Source organism: Lepidochelys olivacea (assembly GCF_965140295.1).
Source record: "Lepidochelys olivacea isolate rLepOli2 genome assembly, chromosome: 25".
NCBI lineage: Eukaryota > Metazoa > Chordata > Testudines > Cheloniidae > Lepidochelys > Lepidochelys olivacea.
Window position 1 is genome coordinate 11,211,722 of NC_140435.1, and position 18,959 is coordinate 11,230,680.

General features: G+C 52.6%; 1 protein-coding gene across 1 annotated transcript; it reads left to right on the forward strand.

The window, feature by feature from the left end:
• The first annotated feature begins 1,206 nt into the window (after window positions 1–1,206).
• Window positions 1,207–10,911, forward strand: YJU2 (YJU2 splicing factor homolog). Its single transcript, XM_084614239.1, has 8 exons — window positions 1,207–1,298; window positions 2,515–2,615; window positions 3,729–3,873; window positions 4,345–4,479; window positions 4,888–5,069; window positions 6,745–6,865; window positions 8,122–8,287; window positions 9,824–10,911. Exons 1-8 carry the CDS (start codon window positions 1,275–1,277, stop codon window positions 9,940–9,942), a joined length of 993 nt encoding a protein of 330 aa, XP_084470365.1. The 5' UTR covers window positions 1,207–1,274; the 3' UTR covers window positions 9,943–10,911.
• The last annotated feature ends 8,048 nt before the right edge of the window (window positions 10,912–18,959 follow it).

Here is an 18,959-nt window from a genome sequence, read left to right on the forward strand (position 1 = left end):
GGTTTAGAGTATGGGAGGGGGCTCCAGGCTGAGCTTGGAGCAGGGGGTGTGGGGTGCAAGCTCTGGGAGAGAGTTTGGGTGCAGGAGGGGGCTCAGGGCTGGGGCAGAGGATTGGGGTGTGGGAGGGAGTAAGGGATACTTGCTCCCCGAGAGGCTCAGGGCTGTGGCGGGGGGTTGGGGTGTGGGAGGAGGTGAGGGGTGCAGGCTCCGGCCAGGTGGCACTCATCTCGGGCAGTTCCTGGGTGGTGGCGCAATGGGGCTAAGGCAGGCTCCCTGACGGCCTTGCCCTCGCTTCCCCCTCCCCGCCGCTCCCAGAAGTAGCCAGCACATCCCTGCAGCCTGGGGGGGGGTCCACACTGTCCATGCCCTCAAGCACCTACCCCCACCCTCCCCACAGCTCCCAGCCAATGGGAGCTGCAGATTCAGTGCTGGGGGCAACACTCAGAGACACCCTGACCTCCCACCTAGGGCCTGCAGGGTCGTTCCGGCCACTTTCAGGAGCAGCGCAGGGCCAGGCCTAAAATCTCCCGGTTTGGCTTCAGTAGCCTCCGGGAGATAGAGCCTGATTCCGGGAGCCTCCTGGCGAAACCAGGAGGGTTGGCAACCCTTCCCGCTAACGGCAGAGGTGTGTGTGTATAAAACTGGACCATGTTGGGGTTGGTCCTGCTTTGAGCAGGGGGTTGGACTAGATGACCTCCTGAGCTCCCTTCCAACCCTGATATTCTATGAGTCTGTGATTACTGGAGCATGCTCTTTTAAGGGGCAGCGAGAGCCCCGGCTGCGTTACTGGACCCTCTTGCCCCTGCGGTGCCGCATGCGAGACCAGCCTGGCATTGCACTATAAACCCTGCACGTCTCCTTGCAATGGGCAAACTCAGGAGTAGGCGGCTCGCTGCCTGGTTTCTCTCTACACTGCATAGGAGGGTCTGAAATGGCCTGGGAAAGCAGCCCCTAGGCGCAGCCAACGCACTGAGCCCCACAGAGCCTCCAATGCTGAGCCAGCCCTGCAGCAGCCAAGACTCAGCTCCTCCCGGAACCTTTCTCAGCAGGGCTTGACGCGTAGACGGGCCTCTTTAGCTGCAGCACGCGAGCCATCGGGCGGGGTTTAGTTGTGATGGGCGGCAGTAAGAGCCAATAGGAAACACGTCTGCTCGCGGCTCCTTGTTTCAGGCCAATGGCAGGGTGCGGGGCTGGGTCCCGGAAGTGCCGGGGAGCTGGGAGGGGCGGAGAGTTAGCGCGGGGCGGACCCGGGCTGGGCACAGGCCGGGTGCAAAATGTCGGAGAGGAAGGTTTTGAATGTGAGTCGGGGGCGGGCCCTGCAGGGGGGGTGGGAGAAGGAGACCTGGGGGGAGGGGGGCTCCGTAGCGGGGGGGGAGACCGGGGAGGGGAGAGGGACAGGTAGCGGGGGAGGGGAACTGGGGGGCCCGTAGCGGGGGAGGGGAGGGAGACCGGGGGGGCGGCTCCGTAGCGGGGGAGGGAAGAGGGACAGGTAGTGGGGGAGGGAGACCGGGGAGGCTCCGTAGTAGGGGAGGAGAGGAGAGAGGGACAGGTAGTGGGGGAGGGGAGGGGAGGGAGACCGGGGAGGCTCCGTAGTGGGGGAGGGGAGGGAGACCGGGGAGGCTCCGTAGTGGGGGAGGGGAGAGGGACAGGTAGTGGGGGGAGGGGAGGGAGACCGGGGAGGCTCCGTAGTAGGGGAGGGGAGAGGGACAGGTAGTGGGGGAGGGGAGGGAGACCGGGGAGGCTCCGTAGTGGGGGAGGGGAGAGGGACAGGTAGTGGGGGGAGGGGAGGGAGACCGGGGAGGCTCCGTAGTGGGGGAGGGGAGAGGGACAGGTAGTGGGGGAGGGGAGGGAGACCGGGGAGGCTCCGTAGTGGGGGAGGGGAGAGGGACAGGTAGTGGGGGGAGGGGAGGGAGACCGGGGAGGCTCCGTAGTGGGGGAGGGGAGAGGGACAGGTAGTGGGGGGAGGGGAGGGAGACCGGGGAGGCTCCGTAGTGGGGGAGGGGAGAGGGACAGGTAGTGGGGGGAGGGGAGGGAGACCGGGGAGGCTCCGTAGTGGGGGAGGGGAGAGGGACAGGTAGTGGGGGAGGGGAGGGAGACCGGGGAGGCTCCGTAGTGGGGGAGGGGAGAGGGACAGGTAGTGGGGGGAGGGGAGGGAGACCGGGGAGGCTCCGTAGTGGGGGAGGGGAGAGGGACAGGTAGTGGGGGGAGGGGAGGGAGACCGGGGAGGCTCCGTAGTGGGGGAGGGGAGAGGGACAGGTAGTAGGGGAGGGGGACGGGTGGGGGTCGTAGCGGAGGAGAGGAGAGATGGCATCTGTCCTGCTGAGAGGCCTTCTAAGCTTTGCGTGCGGGTCAGCTCTGATGTGAGCGTGGGGAGCCCTGACATTGCGACCCTGCTCTGATCCTCAGTGGATCCCAAAGAGCTGGAGCACTGGGTGATACCCTGCTTCACCCCCCCATTTCACCCTCTCACCCCACAGCCTCCCCACTGATGCCTTTTCTGTTTTGTTCTTGTAGAAATACTACCCGCCCGACTTCGATCCATCTAAAATCCCAAAGCTCAAGCTCCCAAAGGACCGGCAATATGTTGTGCGGTTGATGGCCCCGTTCAACATGAGGTGAGAGAGGTGGTGCTGGCTGTGCGTGTACTGGAGAACTTATGGGAACGCTGTTCTGTCACAAGCATTTGGCAGATTTCGTAGGTTATCCCTCCTCTGGGTTCTTACTGTGTTTCCATCGAGCTGGCCGTATACTGGGATGGAGGGGGAATCCAGCTATTTGCTGAATGTACTGACTGGATTTTGGTAATAAGGAACGCTTGTGAGGTTTTGGCTGCTTTTTTTTCTTTTTTTTTTTTTGAGCAAGTTACTCTGTGCACCACAATATTTACAACTGATGTAACCCTTTGGGGTGCAGGTCTACTTTGTATAGCTATAAACTAAATAGCAGAATCTCCTCTGGAATGACTTAATCTAGACACTCTCAAACTACTATGTATGCATGTTTAGCCAGCTGCTTAAATGCTAGGGCTGACTAAATGTTCCCCTGCTGTATTCATAAGGGTCTTTCAGGCAGGCCTGAGGATCGCATGACCAGACTCAAGTCCACCCGGACTTTTACTTGGGATGGACAAACCTGCCTCTTTAGATTCAGCTTCTGCTGTTGCTGTAAAAACACCTCACAGAAACCAGGTAGAAAGGATGGTCTAGTGGATAAAACACTGGACTGTGACTGGTTCAATTCCTGGCTTGGCTACAGACTTGTTGTGTGAGCTTGGGCAAGTTACCCAATCAACCCTGTGCCTCAATTCCCTGGCTTTGTTTTTTAACTAGTGGGGGGGCAATACCTGTCCACTAATAATAATTATATTATAATATCCATTAATGATGGTGAGGTCCTCAGAAACTACAGTGATGAAGGCCATATAAGTACCTAAATGTCCAGAGTGTGCAGGAACGCCCCACTCTGGAGCAGTATGTGAGAGGGAGGCAACTGTCAATCAACAGAAATGACACTGATCAAAGATTACATGGAAAAAATAGCAATGTATCGAATGTCTTTCTATTCTGGTCATCTTAGATGTTATGTATAACAATAGGTACCAGATGTTCAGATGTTACAATGCCCATTAAAACTAGGCTCAGCCCCCATGTATGTCAGTTAGACTCCTGTCTTTCTCTAGTTTTTTATTACACTGTGGACCTAATGCACTTTCTCTTTGCTTCGTGTAGGTGCAAGACATGTGGTGAGTACATCTATAAAGGCAAGAAGTTTAATGCTCGCAAGGAGACTGTTCAGAATGAGGTGTACTTGGGGCTTCCCATCTTCCGCTTCTACATCAAATGTACCCGCTGCCTGGCAGAAATCACATTCAAGGTGAAGATTTTGGGACTTCTATAGCTGGGCTCTTGATATCTGGGGAGGCAGCCTGGTGTAGATCCGGGCACTGAGTGACAGGAGATCTCCATTCTAATCCTAGACGGTTCCCAACAAATGCTACTATTTTAAGACAACCAGAGGTCAAATTTTGCATCCAAACTATTTGATCTCTATCCCCCTTTTAACAAACAGTAAAGTATCTCATCCACAGTGTGAGTAGGGCACTATTGCTTCTCAAATGTCTGAGTACAATGGGTGTTTCTAGGGTATAAATAATCATTCTTTTGGCAGGTGATGTGAATAAAACAAGGTTGAAGTGCTTTGTGTAGTTTTATGTGTTGCTTTGAAAATCATACTGGCTGTTCATTACCAGCACTGAATAGATGAACAATGATTGGAGCAATAGCAGCCTGTCGTGCATGTGGCATGTTCACAATCATTCCCTTATGTTGCCCCTGTCTTCCTCAGACGGATCCTGAGAACACAGACTATACAATGGAACATGGCGCCACTCGGAACTTCCAAGCTGAGAAGCTGTTGGAGGAAGAGGAGAAGAGGGTGCAGAAGGAAAGAGAGGAGGAAGAGCTGAACAATCCCATGAAGGTATTTGAATGCATCCTTCCCTTTCCCCTTAAGTCCTAAATATTAGACTGAGATCTGCAGGCCTCAGCCACTTGCGTTTCAGTGCGTTGAAGGAGGCTACTGCCCCAGTTCTGCAACTTTGGAACTGGCCTAGGCAGAGGTGGTAACTGTGGTCTCTGTAGGTTCTGTGTTATCCTGGAATGAGTAAAGGGAGTTTACCACTATCTTTAATTGCGCTTGTTAAGATCTGAAAACGAGGCTCCCCATACTCATGCTATCTCACGCCTAGTACTCATGCTAAACTTTGTCACTTAGGTACCATGGCAGCAGGCACTTAAGAATTGCCATGCTACTAATGGAAGCTACAGTTCATGAGTTGTCGGTGAGGCTTACCCAGTACTTCAAGGGCTTTCCTGCTTTCCCTACTAGGTTTTGGAGAACCGAACAAAGGACTCCAAGCTGGAGATGGAGGTTCTGGAGAACCTGCAAGAGCTGAAGGAGCTGAACCAGCGTCAGGCAAATGTGGACTTTGAATCCATGCTGAAGCAGTATAAGGACTATGAGGAGGAGCGGAAACGAAGGGAGCTAGAGGAGGATGAGACGGAGATGAAGTGAGTCAGCTGGAAACATTGCTTATGTTTGAGTTCTGGTCAGACCTGGATATATGAAACTTTCCAGGCTGCCACCTGTGGGCTGGGCAGTGGTCTTAACAGCCCCCCCACATCCCCACAGCAGTATTTTAATGGGAGGGACAGTGCCAGAGATCCAAAAGAGGGTAACACTTGCAATCTGAGGGTGTGGGATTTATGCATGGTAGGGCTGTGGTGTGGATTGGGATGTGAGGAGATCTAATAGGATGACTGATATCCGACCTATCTAGACATACAGGTAAAGGACACACATGAGGTGCGGTGGCCCTAATATTGAAAGAGGTAAGGGAAATATAAGTGACCCTCCACGGGGCGGTGTTTGCACGCCAAAAACCACTGTCCCAGTTGGCATCTTTGGCAAAGAGATCAGAGACTGAGCTGGCCTCTGAGACTGAACTTGCCTTGAGAGGAGACCTCTTCCAGGGTGTAGGGCTAAAGTACCTTTGTGTCAGGGTGTGGGGAAAACCCCTATCGTTGTGTCCATGGTATTATTCTGGGGCTAAATGAAAGACCTTTCAGCAGCACTGAACTGCACCTAAAAAGGGGACTTGGAGTGCTGCAAGGATTCCAAGCTGTAACAGCAAACAGACTGGGAAGGGAAGATGGGGTCCAGCAGCAATGTGGGAGCTGTTGAATCCTGGCACACTCAAGTGGCTGTCCCAGGTCAATTGTAACATATCAGAACTACAGTGTATGCAGGACAGCACTGCTCTTCGCAGGGCTCATGAAGGTGGATGTTTTTCATTGAGTCACAGACTCCAAGGCCGAAAGTCCACAGTGGTCATCTAGGGCTTGTCTTCACTACCGGGGTAAGTTGACCTAAGTTATGCTACTTCAGCTACATGAATAACGCTCTCTGGTTGACTTCCTTTACCCTTCTGGAAGAGCTGGAATACTGGGGTCCACTGGAGAGCGCTCTGCCATCGATTTAGTGGGTCTTTACTAGACCCGCTAAATCGACCCCTGCTGCTTCAATTGCAGCAGCAATCTCCCCATAGTGAAGACCAACCCCTAGTCCAGGGGTGGGCAAATTTTTTGGCCCGAGGGCCACATCTGGGTGGGTAAATTGCATACAGGGCCATGAATGTAGAGCTGGGCCAGGGGGTTGGGCTGTGGCAGGGGGCTCGGGGCTGGGGTGCTGGGTGCAGGAGGGGTTCGGGATGCGGGCTCCGGCCCAGTGCCACTTACCTTGAGTGGCTCCGGGGTGGCAGCGGTGTGCAGGGGGGCTGGTAATCCCACGGGCCGGATCCAAAGCCCTGACAGGCCGTAGTTTGCCCACCCCTGCCCTAGTCTGACCTCCTGCATAATACAGGCCAGAGAACTGCCCCAGAATAGTTTCTGGAGCAGATCTTTTAGAAAAATCATCCAGTTTTGATTTAAAAGTTACCAGTGGTGGAGAATCCACCATTGACTCTTGGTAAATAGTTCCAATGATTAATTATTCTCTCAATTAAACATTTAACACCTTACTTCCAGTCTGAATTTTAGTTTCAAGTTCCAGCCATTGGATTGTGTTCTACCTTTGTCTGCTAGAATGAAGAGCCCATTATCAAATATTTGTTGCCCATGTGGGCACGGATAGACTGTAATCAAGTCACTCTGTTACACCTCTCTGGGGGATCCCTTTGCTTTGCAGAGCTATGCTGGAACAAGCCCAGAGCAGGCGATTCCTGGAAGACTCTGACTCTGATGAGGAAGCTGTCCAAGTGCCCTCAAGGTCAGCGCTGAAAATGAAACCTACTGACATCTTGCAGGAGGTAAATCCTGGGGGTAGGGGCTTTTCCAGCAGTGCGTCTCTCTGAGACGGGAGATTTTTCCACAAGGGAACAAACTAAAACCCAGCGAACCACATTGCATGAGAAGTCCCCTGTTTTGGAGACTTTGAGGCACAATTGCCTCTCTTGCAGGCCCAGTTTAGAAAATGTGGCTCATTGTGTATTAGACTGAAAGGAAGAAGTGAGAGGTTTTGGTCGAAGTAAACTTCAGCCTGTATCAACTAACAAAGGGGCTCATCTCCGTGGTGGTGAGCTGCCGCTAAGAGCCCCCACCCACAGAGTCATGCCTGATGATGGTTCAGCGGTCAGCACGTTGCTGCTGGCTTTGCTCCCTGGTTTTGGCTTGTACCCAAAAGGATTGTAATGGTTTAATCGTTATACAAACGTAAGTTACATCAATACAAGATTAGCAGTGGTGGAAGATGCCAGCTGGACATCCCTGAAGAATGAAGCCCTGTGTTTATCCACAGCAGGGCAAGCTCCCGTGCATGATCACAACCTATTGTTCTGATGCTTGCTCTGAGGCGGAGGGAGTTCAGTCCTTGGTATAATCTCCACAGAAGATCCAGCATACGGGCCAGTTAGTGCCAATGGCAGCGGTTTCTCTCTTATGTCAATCCCTGTCCACTGAGACCGTCAAACAGTGCAGGCTGGTGAAAGCTTTCAAGTGACTCCCAAGCCAGGCTGGAGTTCAACTGTGAGATGTTCTCTGTCCCAGTCCTTCTGAGCCATCTCGTCACAAGTGTGTTAAACCCAGTGGTTGGTCCAGCAGCCAGCGTGTGAGATCAGAGAAGCTGGATACTGGAAAGTCCTGTTGCACACATCTGGATCACCCCTCTGCCAATGGACAACTGTGCCCGCTGACCAGTGTCTCTTCCAGCCTTGCTGTGGATGCCCCAAGCAACGGGGCATCAGTCTTTGGGGAGGCTCTTCCACACCCTTCTTGATCTCTGGACAGCAAGCTTTCCCTGGTATTCAGCCTGAATCTTCCTGTGCTGATTTCGTTCCTCTGCACCTAACAGTGCTCTGTCCCATCCTAGCCACACCTTTTCTTCACACCCTGTAGATATCCAGCGAGGGGCTTTCTCCTTGCTGCTCTGTGACATGATACCTCTGTGTATGCAGCTCAAACCACCCTTGATTTGGATGATGATGTGGCATTTTGCATAGTCTCCCCCCCACCCCACCCCAAGGGCTCCAAGGACCGAGAGCATTAATATTTGTGCTCCCTTCTGTAGGACATGGAGCCCCAGAGCAAGAAGCTAAAGACTGAAAGCTGGGAGAGGAGTGTGGGCAAACTGAACAGCAAGTCCCAGCTGGCCGGCCTGGTCACGGTGAAGAAACAGACCCCGGGCTCCACCACCGCTAATGGTGTGGGGAAGCAAACTACACTACAAAGCTCAGGTAACTTGGGTTCTGTCTCACCTACATGGTAATGCAGGACCTGATTAGCCCCTTAACTCCAGGCCACCAAGGTGGGTTCTAACAGGTTGGGGACATCAAGCAGCTTAATCATGTGTGTCTGTGTTGTCTTCAATTATATGTTGCAGTTTAGTGATTCACGACCCAACAGAATTTTGTCAGAATGGCATCAAGTCTGGTGTTGGGATTTCCAGTAGGGGCCAATGCCCAGTGTTTCAGAGAGGAAGCCATCTTCTCTCTCCTGCCTCCCATATAGTGCATTGTTATGGGGAAGTAAAATTCCTTCCTGACCACTCTGGCAAAGAGCTTGTGTCCTGAAGCATGAGAGCTGATTGCCAGTGTCTGAACTTCTGTATTGACATTTTGATGCTCAGATACAATGATGGTGCTAGTCTATAGAAGTACTATGATAAATATTTTGATATTATTGCTCATAAAATTATTGAGCTCCTCTGTTCTGTGTCTGTACAGCGCCTAGCCCAAAGGCGTCCTGGCCCATAACTTGGGCTGCCTGTGCGCTACAGTAGTACAGACGGTAATGCGAGACCAGGCATGGGATTTGAATTTACTGTGCCATTCCAAAACGTACTTTCCACAAGGAGGTTGGGGCTGTTGACATAGCTGTCTGCTACAGTAACATAAACAGCTTGCAGCTGATCACAAGCCATCTTCTGTCTTCATTTTACTGTCCAGGGAGTTTATATTGTATGCTGTGATATTTGGGACATGCTGTTCTGCCTTCCCCAAACTCCCCTGCACTTTCAGTTGCACACGGTATTCTTTCCTTCCTGTCCTGAACTGTTGCACGGGATTGCTTTGTTCTGTTGAACAGCGGCTGTGTTCCATCGCAGAGGTGGCTGCATTGTGATGGCGGGCGAAATGATCCCAGCCCTCTGGGTAGTTTAATCTTTTTGAATGACAGGTGCTATGTAAGATTACATTGGCTGCTGATCCAAACCTGGTGTTCCATGAATGGCCCAGCTGAGTGATGTTTTCCCTATATCATCCACACACCAGTCCCTCCGCCCCACCTTTCCAGCCTGAGAGCTTGTACAGCAAAGACAGTTTCACACACAGGAGGCCACCTCACAGAAAGCATCTGTGTTAGACTGAGGTTCGACTCACCTCACCCTCGTCTAGTTAGGTGGAATCCGCGTATGCTTAAGTATCTCCGACGTTTCCATTCTCTTATGTCACCACAAGGGGGCAGGAGGAGAGCCTCCGTAGAAATGCGACTCTCTCTTCTCCCAGCAACATCAAACCTTTGAATCCTCTTTGCGACTCAGACAGGGTGCTGAGGAACCTGTTTTACTCCAGGTCCTAGTGCCTGGTGTTGCAGTGGGTGCCCAGAACCTGGCAGGGCCTGGGCCCGCCCCTCGGGGTGGTAGAAGCCCATCCGTGCAGCAACAGGAGTGCTTCAACTCCTGATTTCCTCGGGCGTCCGTAAGGTGCAGCTCTCTGTTCTCCAGCAGTGGGTGTGGGGTGTGAATGATTGAACCTGCTCTGTTTGGTTTCTAGATGCTGGAAGTTGGAGGTCCTCGTTACCTGCTGTGACCCAGCCCCCATCAGCAGCCCAGGGCTCTTCCCTCAGCCTGTTGGGGGCGTATTCTGACAGCGAAGACAGTACCAGTGACTGAGTCTGTGGGTCTCTGCTGAGAGCTCTCACTCCGCTGCCTTACCCAGTTGGGGTAGAGCGAGGCCAGGGGTTGGCAATGGGATGCAGGGAGGGCAGAGTTTCCTCTCTTCACCCCACCACCAGGCAGCTGCTGTCCTAACAACCAAATCCTGCCAGAGAGCTGGCATCCTTGTGCATAGACAATCCCAGTGGGATTCCCGGGCAGTCTGCACACATGGCCAGCCATGTGTAATTGGAGTTGCTCTTCCTTCCTGGAAACCCCGAATATACCGTCATGTTACAGCATTCCTTCAAACTGGGATACAGGAGTACCACTTCCAGTGCAACCAGATTGCCTCCAGGCATCTCTTCCTATTAAACATCCGTCAACCCGGGCTCCTGTCAGCCTGTCGTGAGTGATGGTGGCACCAGCAAACCAAAGCTGCCCAGGGGAAGAATCTCTATTAGATGAGACAAGCTTCCTCTTTTCAGGCTTGTTTCCCACATCTTCCTGACCATGTGTTTGGGGAGATTGGGGAGTAGAAAGTGGCTGCCTAGTCTGATAGCGGGAGCAAAGCCCCAAAGTCGGAAGGAGCTGAGAGCAGCAGGTCACCTACTGTGGCTGGAATCCATCATGCCGTGTTTATCGAAAGCCTTGTCATCAGCAGCTAAGTGGAGGGTAATGAAGTGTGTGGTTCTATATACCAGCATCTCCCTCACCACTCCAGTCTCCTGGAATTCCTGTAAAGCCCAATCTGTCTCCAGGCCTCTCTGTTAACTCTTACCATGTCTGAATTCTTGGCATGGGGCTCTGGTTTAATGTGTAACTTGTTTTGCTCTTCTCTTGTGTCCTCCCCGACATCGCTGCATTTAGCCTGTGCGTCCCGATACAAGGTAGAGGCGATGTTAGTGCCTATTACTCCCCATGAGGATCGTGCCATTTTTAACACAGTTGTTTAACTTCAGATGTAATAAAGGATTCTGAAGAGCATCTCTCCCTTCCCCTGTCATTCTTTGTAAAACTGTCTTCAGATGGTGTTGCCTACTGGTGAGGGTAGGAGATTGGGAGTCAGGACTCCTGGGTTCTCTTGCTGGCTCAGTGTGTGACCCTTTTAGTTGAGAAGCAGCGAGTCACTAAACCACCTGCCCAAGAGGCCGATAGGAATGTGTTGTGCGTGGATTAATTAATCCATAGGATCACTGGAGTTGGGGATGGAGCAGATTTTAAATCCTGGATCAAACCTGTGCCCACAGAATACACAGGGCATGCAGCTGAGTTCAGCAACCGGGTGCTCACTTCATGCTATTGTTGTGTCCTTAGCTCATAGACTTTAAGGTCATAAGGGACCATCCTGGTCATCTAGTCTGATCTGCACATTGCAGGCCACAGAACCTCCCTCCCTCCCCCTCCTGTAATAGACCCCTAACATCTGACTGAGTTACTGAAGTCCTCAAATCATGATGTAAAGACTTCAAGTTACAGAGAATCCACCATTTATACTAGTTTAAACCTGCAAGTGACCCATGCCTGATGCTGCAGAGGAAGGTGAACCACCCCTCTCCTCTCCCCCCCGCCCCGAGTTCTGAAGCCCCTTAAGGTCTCTCAGCAGAGTCAGAAAAAAATCCCCAAACCTCCCTATGGTCTCTGTCCCCCCCCCGCCCCCCCCTCAAGTCCTTCCCTAGCTCTGTAATGTACTTTCCCTGGGTTCTCCAGTTTCTGCGACATGCTGTTTTTCTTGCTTTGAGTATCAGTGGAGAGTTTCTGTCTCCCTGTGGCCTTCTAACTGGGTGAATCAGACAAGACGAGGTCAAACAACTGGCTGATACTCAGGCAATAACCTCTTTGTCTCACATCATTCCTAACTACGGCCTGGACCCCCACACCCATCAGGGCAGTCCCGGCTCAATCAGCTTTTTACCCCAATGCTCAGGAGCAGCCAGTGGAGAGTGACCACAAGGGGCAAAGGCAGCCTTGAGTGTCCCCCTCTGTCCCTGTAGAGGGGGGGTGAAGCTGCTCAGCTGTAGCTTCACTGGAACCAGCGACTCCTCCAAAGAGCGCTAGGAGGATGCAAGTGTGAGCGCCTGCCAGAGGCTTTGATTTCGGGGTGGGACGAGCCAGAGACTACTGCCCTTGCAAAGGCTGGAAGCCCTGCTCAGGGGGACAGTCACAGCAGAGCCTAGTCTGAGCACTGGCAGGCTTAAGGAAGGGCGAGCTGTGCAGTGCTCTGAACTCTTGCCAGGCTTACAAAGGTTAAACCAACAGCTGCAGGGAGAGGAATCCAGCGCTATGCTGTCCGGTGCTGCTGCTTGGTCTCTCTCTCCCCCGCCGCCTTTCTGGGAGTGGGGGCTGGCAGGGGAAGGGGGCCGGCCTCCTTAAAAACAGAGCGCTCCTTGGGAAAGGCACTGGCCAGGCTGCTCCCGCTGCACTGCCTGTCTCTGCGGTTGGGGATGCACCCCGCCAGGCCCCAGAAAGGAGCCGGCAGCCAGGAGACGCTGACTCCGCTGAGAGACATTAATGGGCTTCAGAACTCTCGTAATTAGATTAATCTAAAAAGGGTGAGCAAATGCCCCCGGGGAGCCTTGCTGGCGTAGCAGTACCAGTCCGTGTCCGCCAGACCTGCTGGCACCATGCGTGTAGCAGCCCTGCGGCTCTGGTTTACCCACGGCGATCAATGGAATTCCTCTGTCTCATTGGAATCCCATTTCTCTTGGGCCTCTGTCTCTTTTCCTTTGTGATGACAACGGGGAGGACTCCGTGCTCTCCCTTGCAAGAGGCACGTACCGCATTGCCGCTGCTGAAGGAGCACCCTGGCCTTTGGCAGGGACGGCTTGCTTCTGTCGTCACGTTACCAGCATTTCTGTGGTCGGGCTCCCTCTCGGCGGCCGGTTAGAACTGGGCCGTGGCATTGAGCGCGCATGGCAACAGCTGCCGGGTGACACTTTGAAAAGATTGGGGTAACTTCTTGTTTCCCATCTGCCAGGCTCCTCCCCCTCCCACCCCAAATCCCACTGCTAGCCCCTGCAACTCACCTTTATTTGTATCACAATAGCACCTAGAGGCCCCAAGCGAGATCAGGGTCCCATTTTGCCTGGTGCTGTATGTACCCCTACAGCAGGGCTGTCCCTGCCCCAGAGAGTGGGGGAGAATGCTGCTATTGCCTCTTTCACAGGTGGGCGGGTAGCTCAGGGCTCACACAACTTTCTTCCTGAGGTTGCCCAGGCAGTCTGCAGCAAAAGTGGGGCTTGAACCCAGTTCTCCAGAGTCCCACGGCGATGCCTTCTCCGCAAGCCCATCCATCTTGCTGCCGTGCACTAGAGAGAGATGGGTCTGCCTGGAGTCGAGAGACTTCACTTCATTCCAGGTAAACCAGAAGAGTCTGCTAGCCCTGTTTTCAGTGGGGTACCTCGGCGCCCTCCCCTCCAATGAGCCTTCCTGTCTGCTATGGATCTTTGCCTTCAGTGAATCTTTCCCACATGCCTTCACCACTCCTTGCTCCATGGGGTCATCCGCTCTGCCATGGCCACTTACGACCCCCCCGCCCTGCCCCCATCTGATCACGTGCTCCTAGGGGCTTTCCATTCCACCACCTGGTGCGGGGTATGATCCATTTCTGCCTCATTGCCTCCCCAATCGTTCCATTCTTCACCATCTGTCCTCCTTGATCGTTATCATCCTCTTCAGGCAGCGCTTGTCAAACCTTATCGGAGCTGGCTTTCGTCAGGCTTGCGTTTCCCTGGGTCTCCCAGCTGCGTAGCACTGTTGGAAGAGTCTCCCATCCGTTTGACAAGAGGGAGACGGTGACAAAGATGGCCGGGAGTGTGGTTTGTGGTAAGGTACAGGCCTGGGAGCAGTGGGTTCTATCCCTGGCTCTGCTACTGGCCATAGGCAAGCCGCTTGCCCTCCTTCTGCCTCAGTTTCCCTGTCTGTTAAAGGCTACTCTGACCTGCCAGACAGAATGCTTGTGACACTTGGTTAATGCGTGTTCATAGAGCAGGTTGAGAATGTTGGATGGAAGGAGCTAGGGAAAGGCAACCTGTTATTAAGAGGCTGGAAATGTCAGAAAAACAGCATTAAGCGACTGTAACAAGTGTTTATTGTAACGAATGGGAGACCCAGCGCAAGTTATTTGTGGCCATCCTCAGAGGTAGTGAGGTACCTGTTAGTTCGTGCCAGCAGGGTCTATGCGGGGCGCTTTGAGCGTGTGCAGGACATTTGAGTGCCCTTCAATTCACACCCCCATAGTCTGCACTGCAATTTAGGGCTTGATCCTGCCGAGTCATCATGTCGATCACCCGATGCCTCCCCACCACGCGCTCATTGGAGTGGGGGTTGGTTCTGGGCAGACTGGATTTACACAGCGGCAGGGCAAGGAACGGTTAAAGGATTTAGTTCAGCCCTTGGCCAATGCAGGATCGGTCCAGCTCCTGTCGTCTCAGGGTTCTGGCTGGTAATGGGGGGGGGGGGTGGCCCTTTAACCAGGTTCCTGAAGGTCTTTAGCCCATGGCTCTTGGTGCCTGCGTGTTAGGCAGGGACTCACCCTACACGCTCATGATGGTCTCTTCTGGCCTTCAGATCTATGCAGTGAAAGGTGGCGCTTGCCCTGCCTAGGGATAGCTTTATAGAGATACAAGCCAGGCCCCAGTGGTTACTGTCCACATGCACGACACGCAAGTGAGCAGCTCGGAGTATTCTCGCTGCCTGGCTCTGAAAAGCAGGGTCACAATTCCCCCCTTCCCCCTCTCCCCCCTGCCCCAGCCTGCAGAGCTGCCGTTCATTGCTATGGGAGGCGGGCGTGCAGCAGGGCCAGCGTTCCCACTGCATTCTCCGTCTCCGCCAATTGCTCGCGAAGAGTCTCAGGCTGAGCTGATCCTGTGTACATGGTGGTGGCACCTCTCTTTACCCCCCTCCTCCCCCCCCCCCCAGGCACTCTTCCCCCAGGCACAGCAGTAATGAACCTTGCTCCATCCTATTACCTCCCCAGTCCCGCTCCGCCTCCACCAGGTTAGCAGCTCCCACTGGCTTAGTGCGCCGTGTAATAAACCCGTATGGAGGCTTTTGATTTTGCCAGCACAATCACATTACTCCCTGTTAAAAATGGCTGGACCTGGGGTAATAAATTGGAGGTGTCAGAGCTGTTTGCTTCTTCATCTCCTTTCATTACCCAGAGCAGCAATTGATCTCCTCTGTTGCTGTCCTCCAGCGGCGCTGGGGGAAGCAAATAGGAATTGCGAGTACCGATGATGCTTCTCGGGGGAGGGCGCGGTTTGCAGGGGGACAGTTGGGTCTGTTTGGGGGACAGACGGGGGAACTGTCCCACTCTTCCCCTCCCTCCCCCTTTGTGGGAGCATTTTCGCAGCATTCTAGCAATTGGAGAAAGATGAAAGATCCTCGTTAGGCTGCGTCTGATCCATCCCTCGCTGCAGCCGGGTTGTTCCCTTGAGTGTGCTCTCCAGCGCTTTGTCCGGTTTAGAATGACTCAATCGATGCGGCATCCACTGTATCCTCGGGGAGACCATTCCACCATCTCCATTTTCCTCCCCACAGCAGTGATGGGGTTCTATTGGGGTGTTTCAGGTAATAAAGGCAGGGGGAGAATTCACCGTTGTGGAGCAGTCAGTTCCAGGCCCGGCTCTTTGCCCGGTGTCCCAGCCAATGCGCAGCATGTGCCAGACTCAATCCGTTCATCCCTCAGGGAGTTCACTTCTCTTTCTTTGCGAAGAGTACCAGGGCAGATGTGAGCTGAGCCACCAGCTGCTTTTTCGCCACTTGGGCCCTGCTTACAAGGTCCAGCGTGGGTGGCGTGTGGAGCTGGATTTCCAGGCGCTGGTCCCGTTATTACCAGATTCCAAGTTTCAAAGCCCAGCGCTTCAGCACCCCAGCTGCTTTCGGGTAGGTCTGCACTGCAGTCATGGAGTGTGATTGCAGCTTGTGTTGACGTACCCAAGCTAGCTCAGGTGTCGGAGCAGCGAATCCAGGACCGCACTTACTCCAATGCAGGCTCCACCAGCCCCCCTGGAACCCGGGGCAGTTACTCACAGGGCTAGCCCCTGCTGAAGCTTCTGGCACATCCTGGTGCCAAGCAGGGGTGAGCCCCAGCTGTGCCAATAGCAGCTAGCTTGCCTGCACTATCGGGGGGTTTGCAGTGGTTGGCTGGCCTATGGGCCTGATCCAAAGCTCCCTGAACTCAAATGGCTGTCTGTCTACTGACTTGCCCAGATGTGGGATCAGGCCCTGTATTCCCAGTTCAAGGCACCCAGCCCTAATTAATGAGCAGGATTTCACTAATGAACCCTCATTTAAAAACAGCAAACAGGGACCTATTTCAGCATGGATTTAACACACCCAGATTATTTTGGGTGCGTGTGCGCGCTTGAGGGAATGAGATGGAAGAATTGTTAACCCCCTGCATTTAAAGGAAACAAAGGAACAAGTCTAAATCAGATTTTCCTCTTGATTCTTCTGTTACGAGAACAATTAACGTTCCTGGCAAATGAATTATAATTAGCAGCCCCTTCGAACGTTAATACTTCAGATGCTGGATATTTATATAGGGCTCTGGTATTTATATTTGATGAGATCTGTCAACAACTGTTCTGCTAGACAGAATATATTTCAGCCGAGCACATTAAACAGGACAATTAGCTGGCTCTTACGCTTATTCCCCCTAGAAACACATTTAGGCTACTTCTCAATTGCTGATTGGGGAGCAGGGGCGGGGGAGGGGTTCTTTGTTCTGAAACAGAGGAATAGATTAGGGTCCCAGGAGGTGGCAAAGAACGGTACCGGTTTTATGAATACTAAGTACAAAAAGCTACATTGAGGTCAGGACTACAATGTACCAAAGGCAGAGCATTCAAAGGGAAGCAGCGGCAGAGTTCAGGGCTCAGGTTGAAAGGATGTCTCTCTGCTTTAAAGGGAAAACAATGAAACTGTGCCCTTTTTGGCTGCTCGATGGTGAACGAAGAAGACATGAAAGATTTCATTTCCTTCTCCAAAAAAGAAAAAGTGAGGGGGTTTTTAACCTTAGAAAAATCAGAAAGATTAAATCCGGTCTTCCCTGTTTTTCTGCTGGGTGTCTCCTTGAAAGACAAGAGAACTGGGAAGGGAGGGGTCTCAACCCTTAACTGAAGTGGGGAGGAATCTTTAAAGACAGCTTTTCTCCTGAGCGTTTGTCAGACCTTTGAGTTAAATCAAGGAGAACAAAAACAAACAGGCCCAGAGCTTTGAACAGTCTGACTAAAAAAACCCTCCCACGGTGGCTCAAGTTCCACTTCCTTGGTTGCTAGGTGGTGGTGTATTCCTACTAGTTTTCCAGTTGTCCATAGAGACCTCCATAAAAAACAGTATACAAGATTTGAATGTATAGTGGTAGGTCTTTATCCATCATAAAGAAACAACGCAACCACAGAGCACTAACAACCACTAGGAGTTAGGCACCCAAATAATTTTGAGGATCTAGCTGTAGGGCCCTGCTCCTGCTCTGGGTAGATGGACTCTTGTTTCCATACAGAGTCACCTTGCCTTGAGCAGGTGCTTCAGGACCATGGCTGCAGGAACCATGCCTAGCTGCCATGCAGCAAATTGAGTGCTAGTAGCTCTTCAGAGCCCTCATGCGCTTGCCCTCTTAACCTCAAAGGACACCAGGTAAGGGCCCCCCCGCCCCATCCTGCAAGTAGATCTATGTCCGTTGAAACCCACTGGTATCAGTCCCGCATGGAAGAACATGCAGGCCTGAGCCTTAATTAGGAGCAATGAGAAACTGAGAAATGAGGTGGTGTTTCAAATGTCCACTCATCCAACTTTCGTGAATGTTTTCTAATCAGCTCGAAGTAAGAGCCTGTTTCTCTTCCCTGTTGTTATGTTTTGTAACATAGAAATAGAGAAGTGAGATGAAAACATAAAATAGTCTTGCTGGAAGGTTGCAACCTAGCACTGCTTTGTTTTGTAGAATTCAGAATGATAAAAGCAGAGAGAGACAAAGCAGGCTGCTCCCAGAGGTACAACTCACCCCACCTTGTTACTCTAGGCTCCCTGGCTGCAAACTGACTGCTGTGGTCACGCTTCCCTACAGAGGCTCCTGCCTGCAGGACCAGGAAACCCCTGAGCATTTAAATTGATAGCTTTACAATGTTAATAGTTTTCCATACACCACACCTGTGAGCCCAGTTTTCCAGGGCTTGCAGCATTCAGACACACACACATCCATGTAGCCCCAAGGATATTTTTAAAGCTATATAAGTTCTTATGAATGTATTTTTATTACAGTAGCACCCAGAAGTCCCAGCTGAGGGTATCTCTACACTCCAACTGAACTGCAATTGCGGGGAGAGGATTGAGCTTGGGTAGGCAAACCCACATTAGCTTTCATCTAGCTGGCATGGCGGCAAATAGCAGTGAGGACGTGGTGGCATGGACTTCTTCAGCATCAGCCGTACAAACCCCCCGCCACGCTCCGGGCTATGTACGTGTTTGCATTGCTAGCCCGGGCTGACACCCATGCCGCCATGTCTTCACCGCTATTCGTAGCCTTGCTAACTAGATTAAAGCTAATTTGGGTATGTCTACGTGGCACACCTTCCATTGCAGTGTAGGCCTGCCCTGAGATCATGGCCTCATTGTACTCGGGGCTGTACAGAGACATAGAGACAGTCCCTGCTCAAGAGACCTCACAGTCTAAATAGTCAGCAGAAGGGGACATGATTTACCCAAGAGCACGCGGTAGGTCAGTGGCAGAGGTAGGATTAGAACCCAGCACTCCTGGCTCCGCAGCCGGGCCAGTGCTCGAGCCACCCAGCCTCGATTTCCCCCTGCTGCCACCACTAGTGCTGATACACATCCAGTAAGAAAATTTAAGGTGCCCCCCACCGCCCAGGTGAAATTTGGCTTGCACAGTATTTCATCTCCCCACGCAAAATAACCCTGGCCTGTCAAAGCTGCAGATGCTCGTCCCCTCCCAACCCACCAGGGAGCAACCAGCTGCCACTTTAACAGACCTGATCGCATCTTGTTCTAATCCATACATCCAGCGTAGTTGTTGT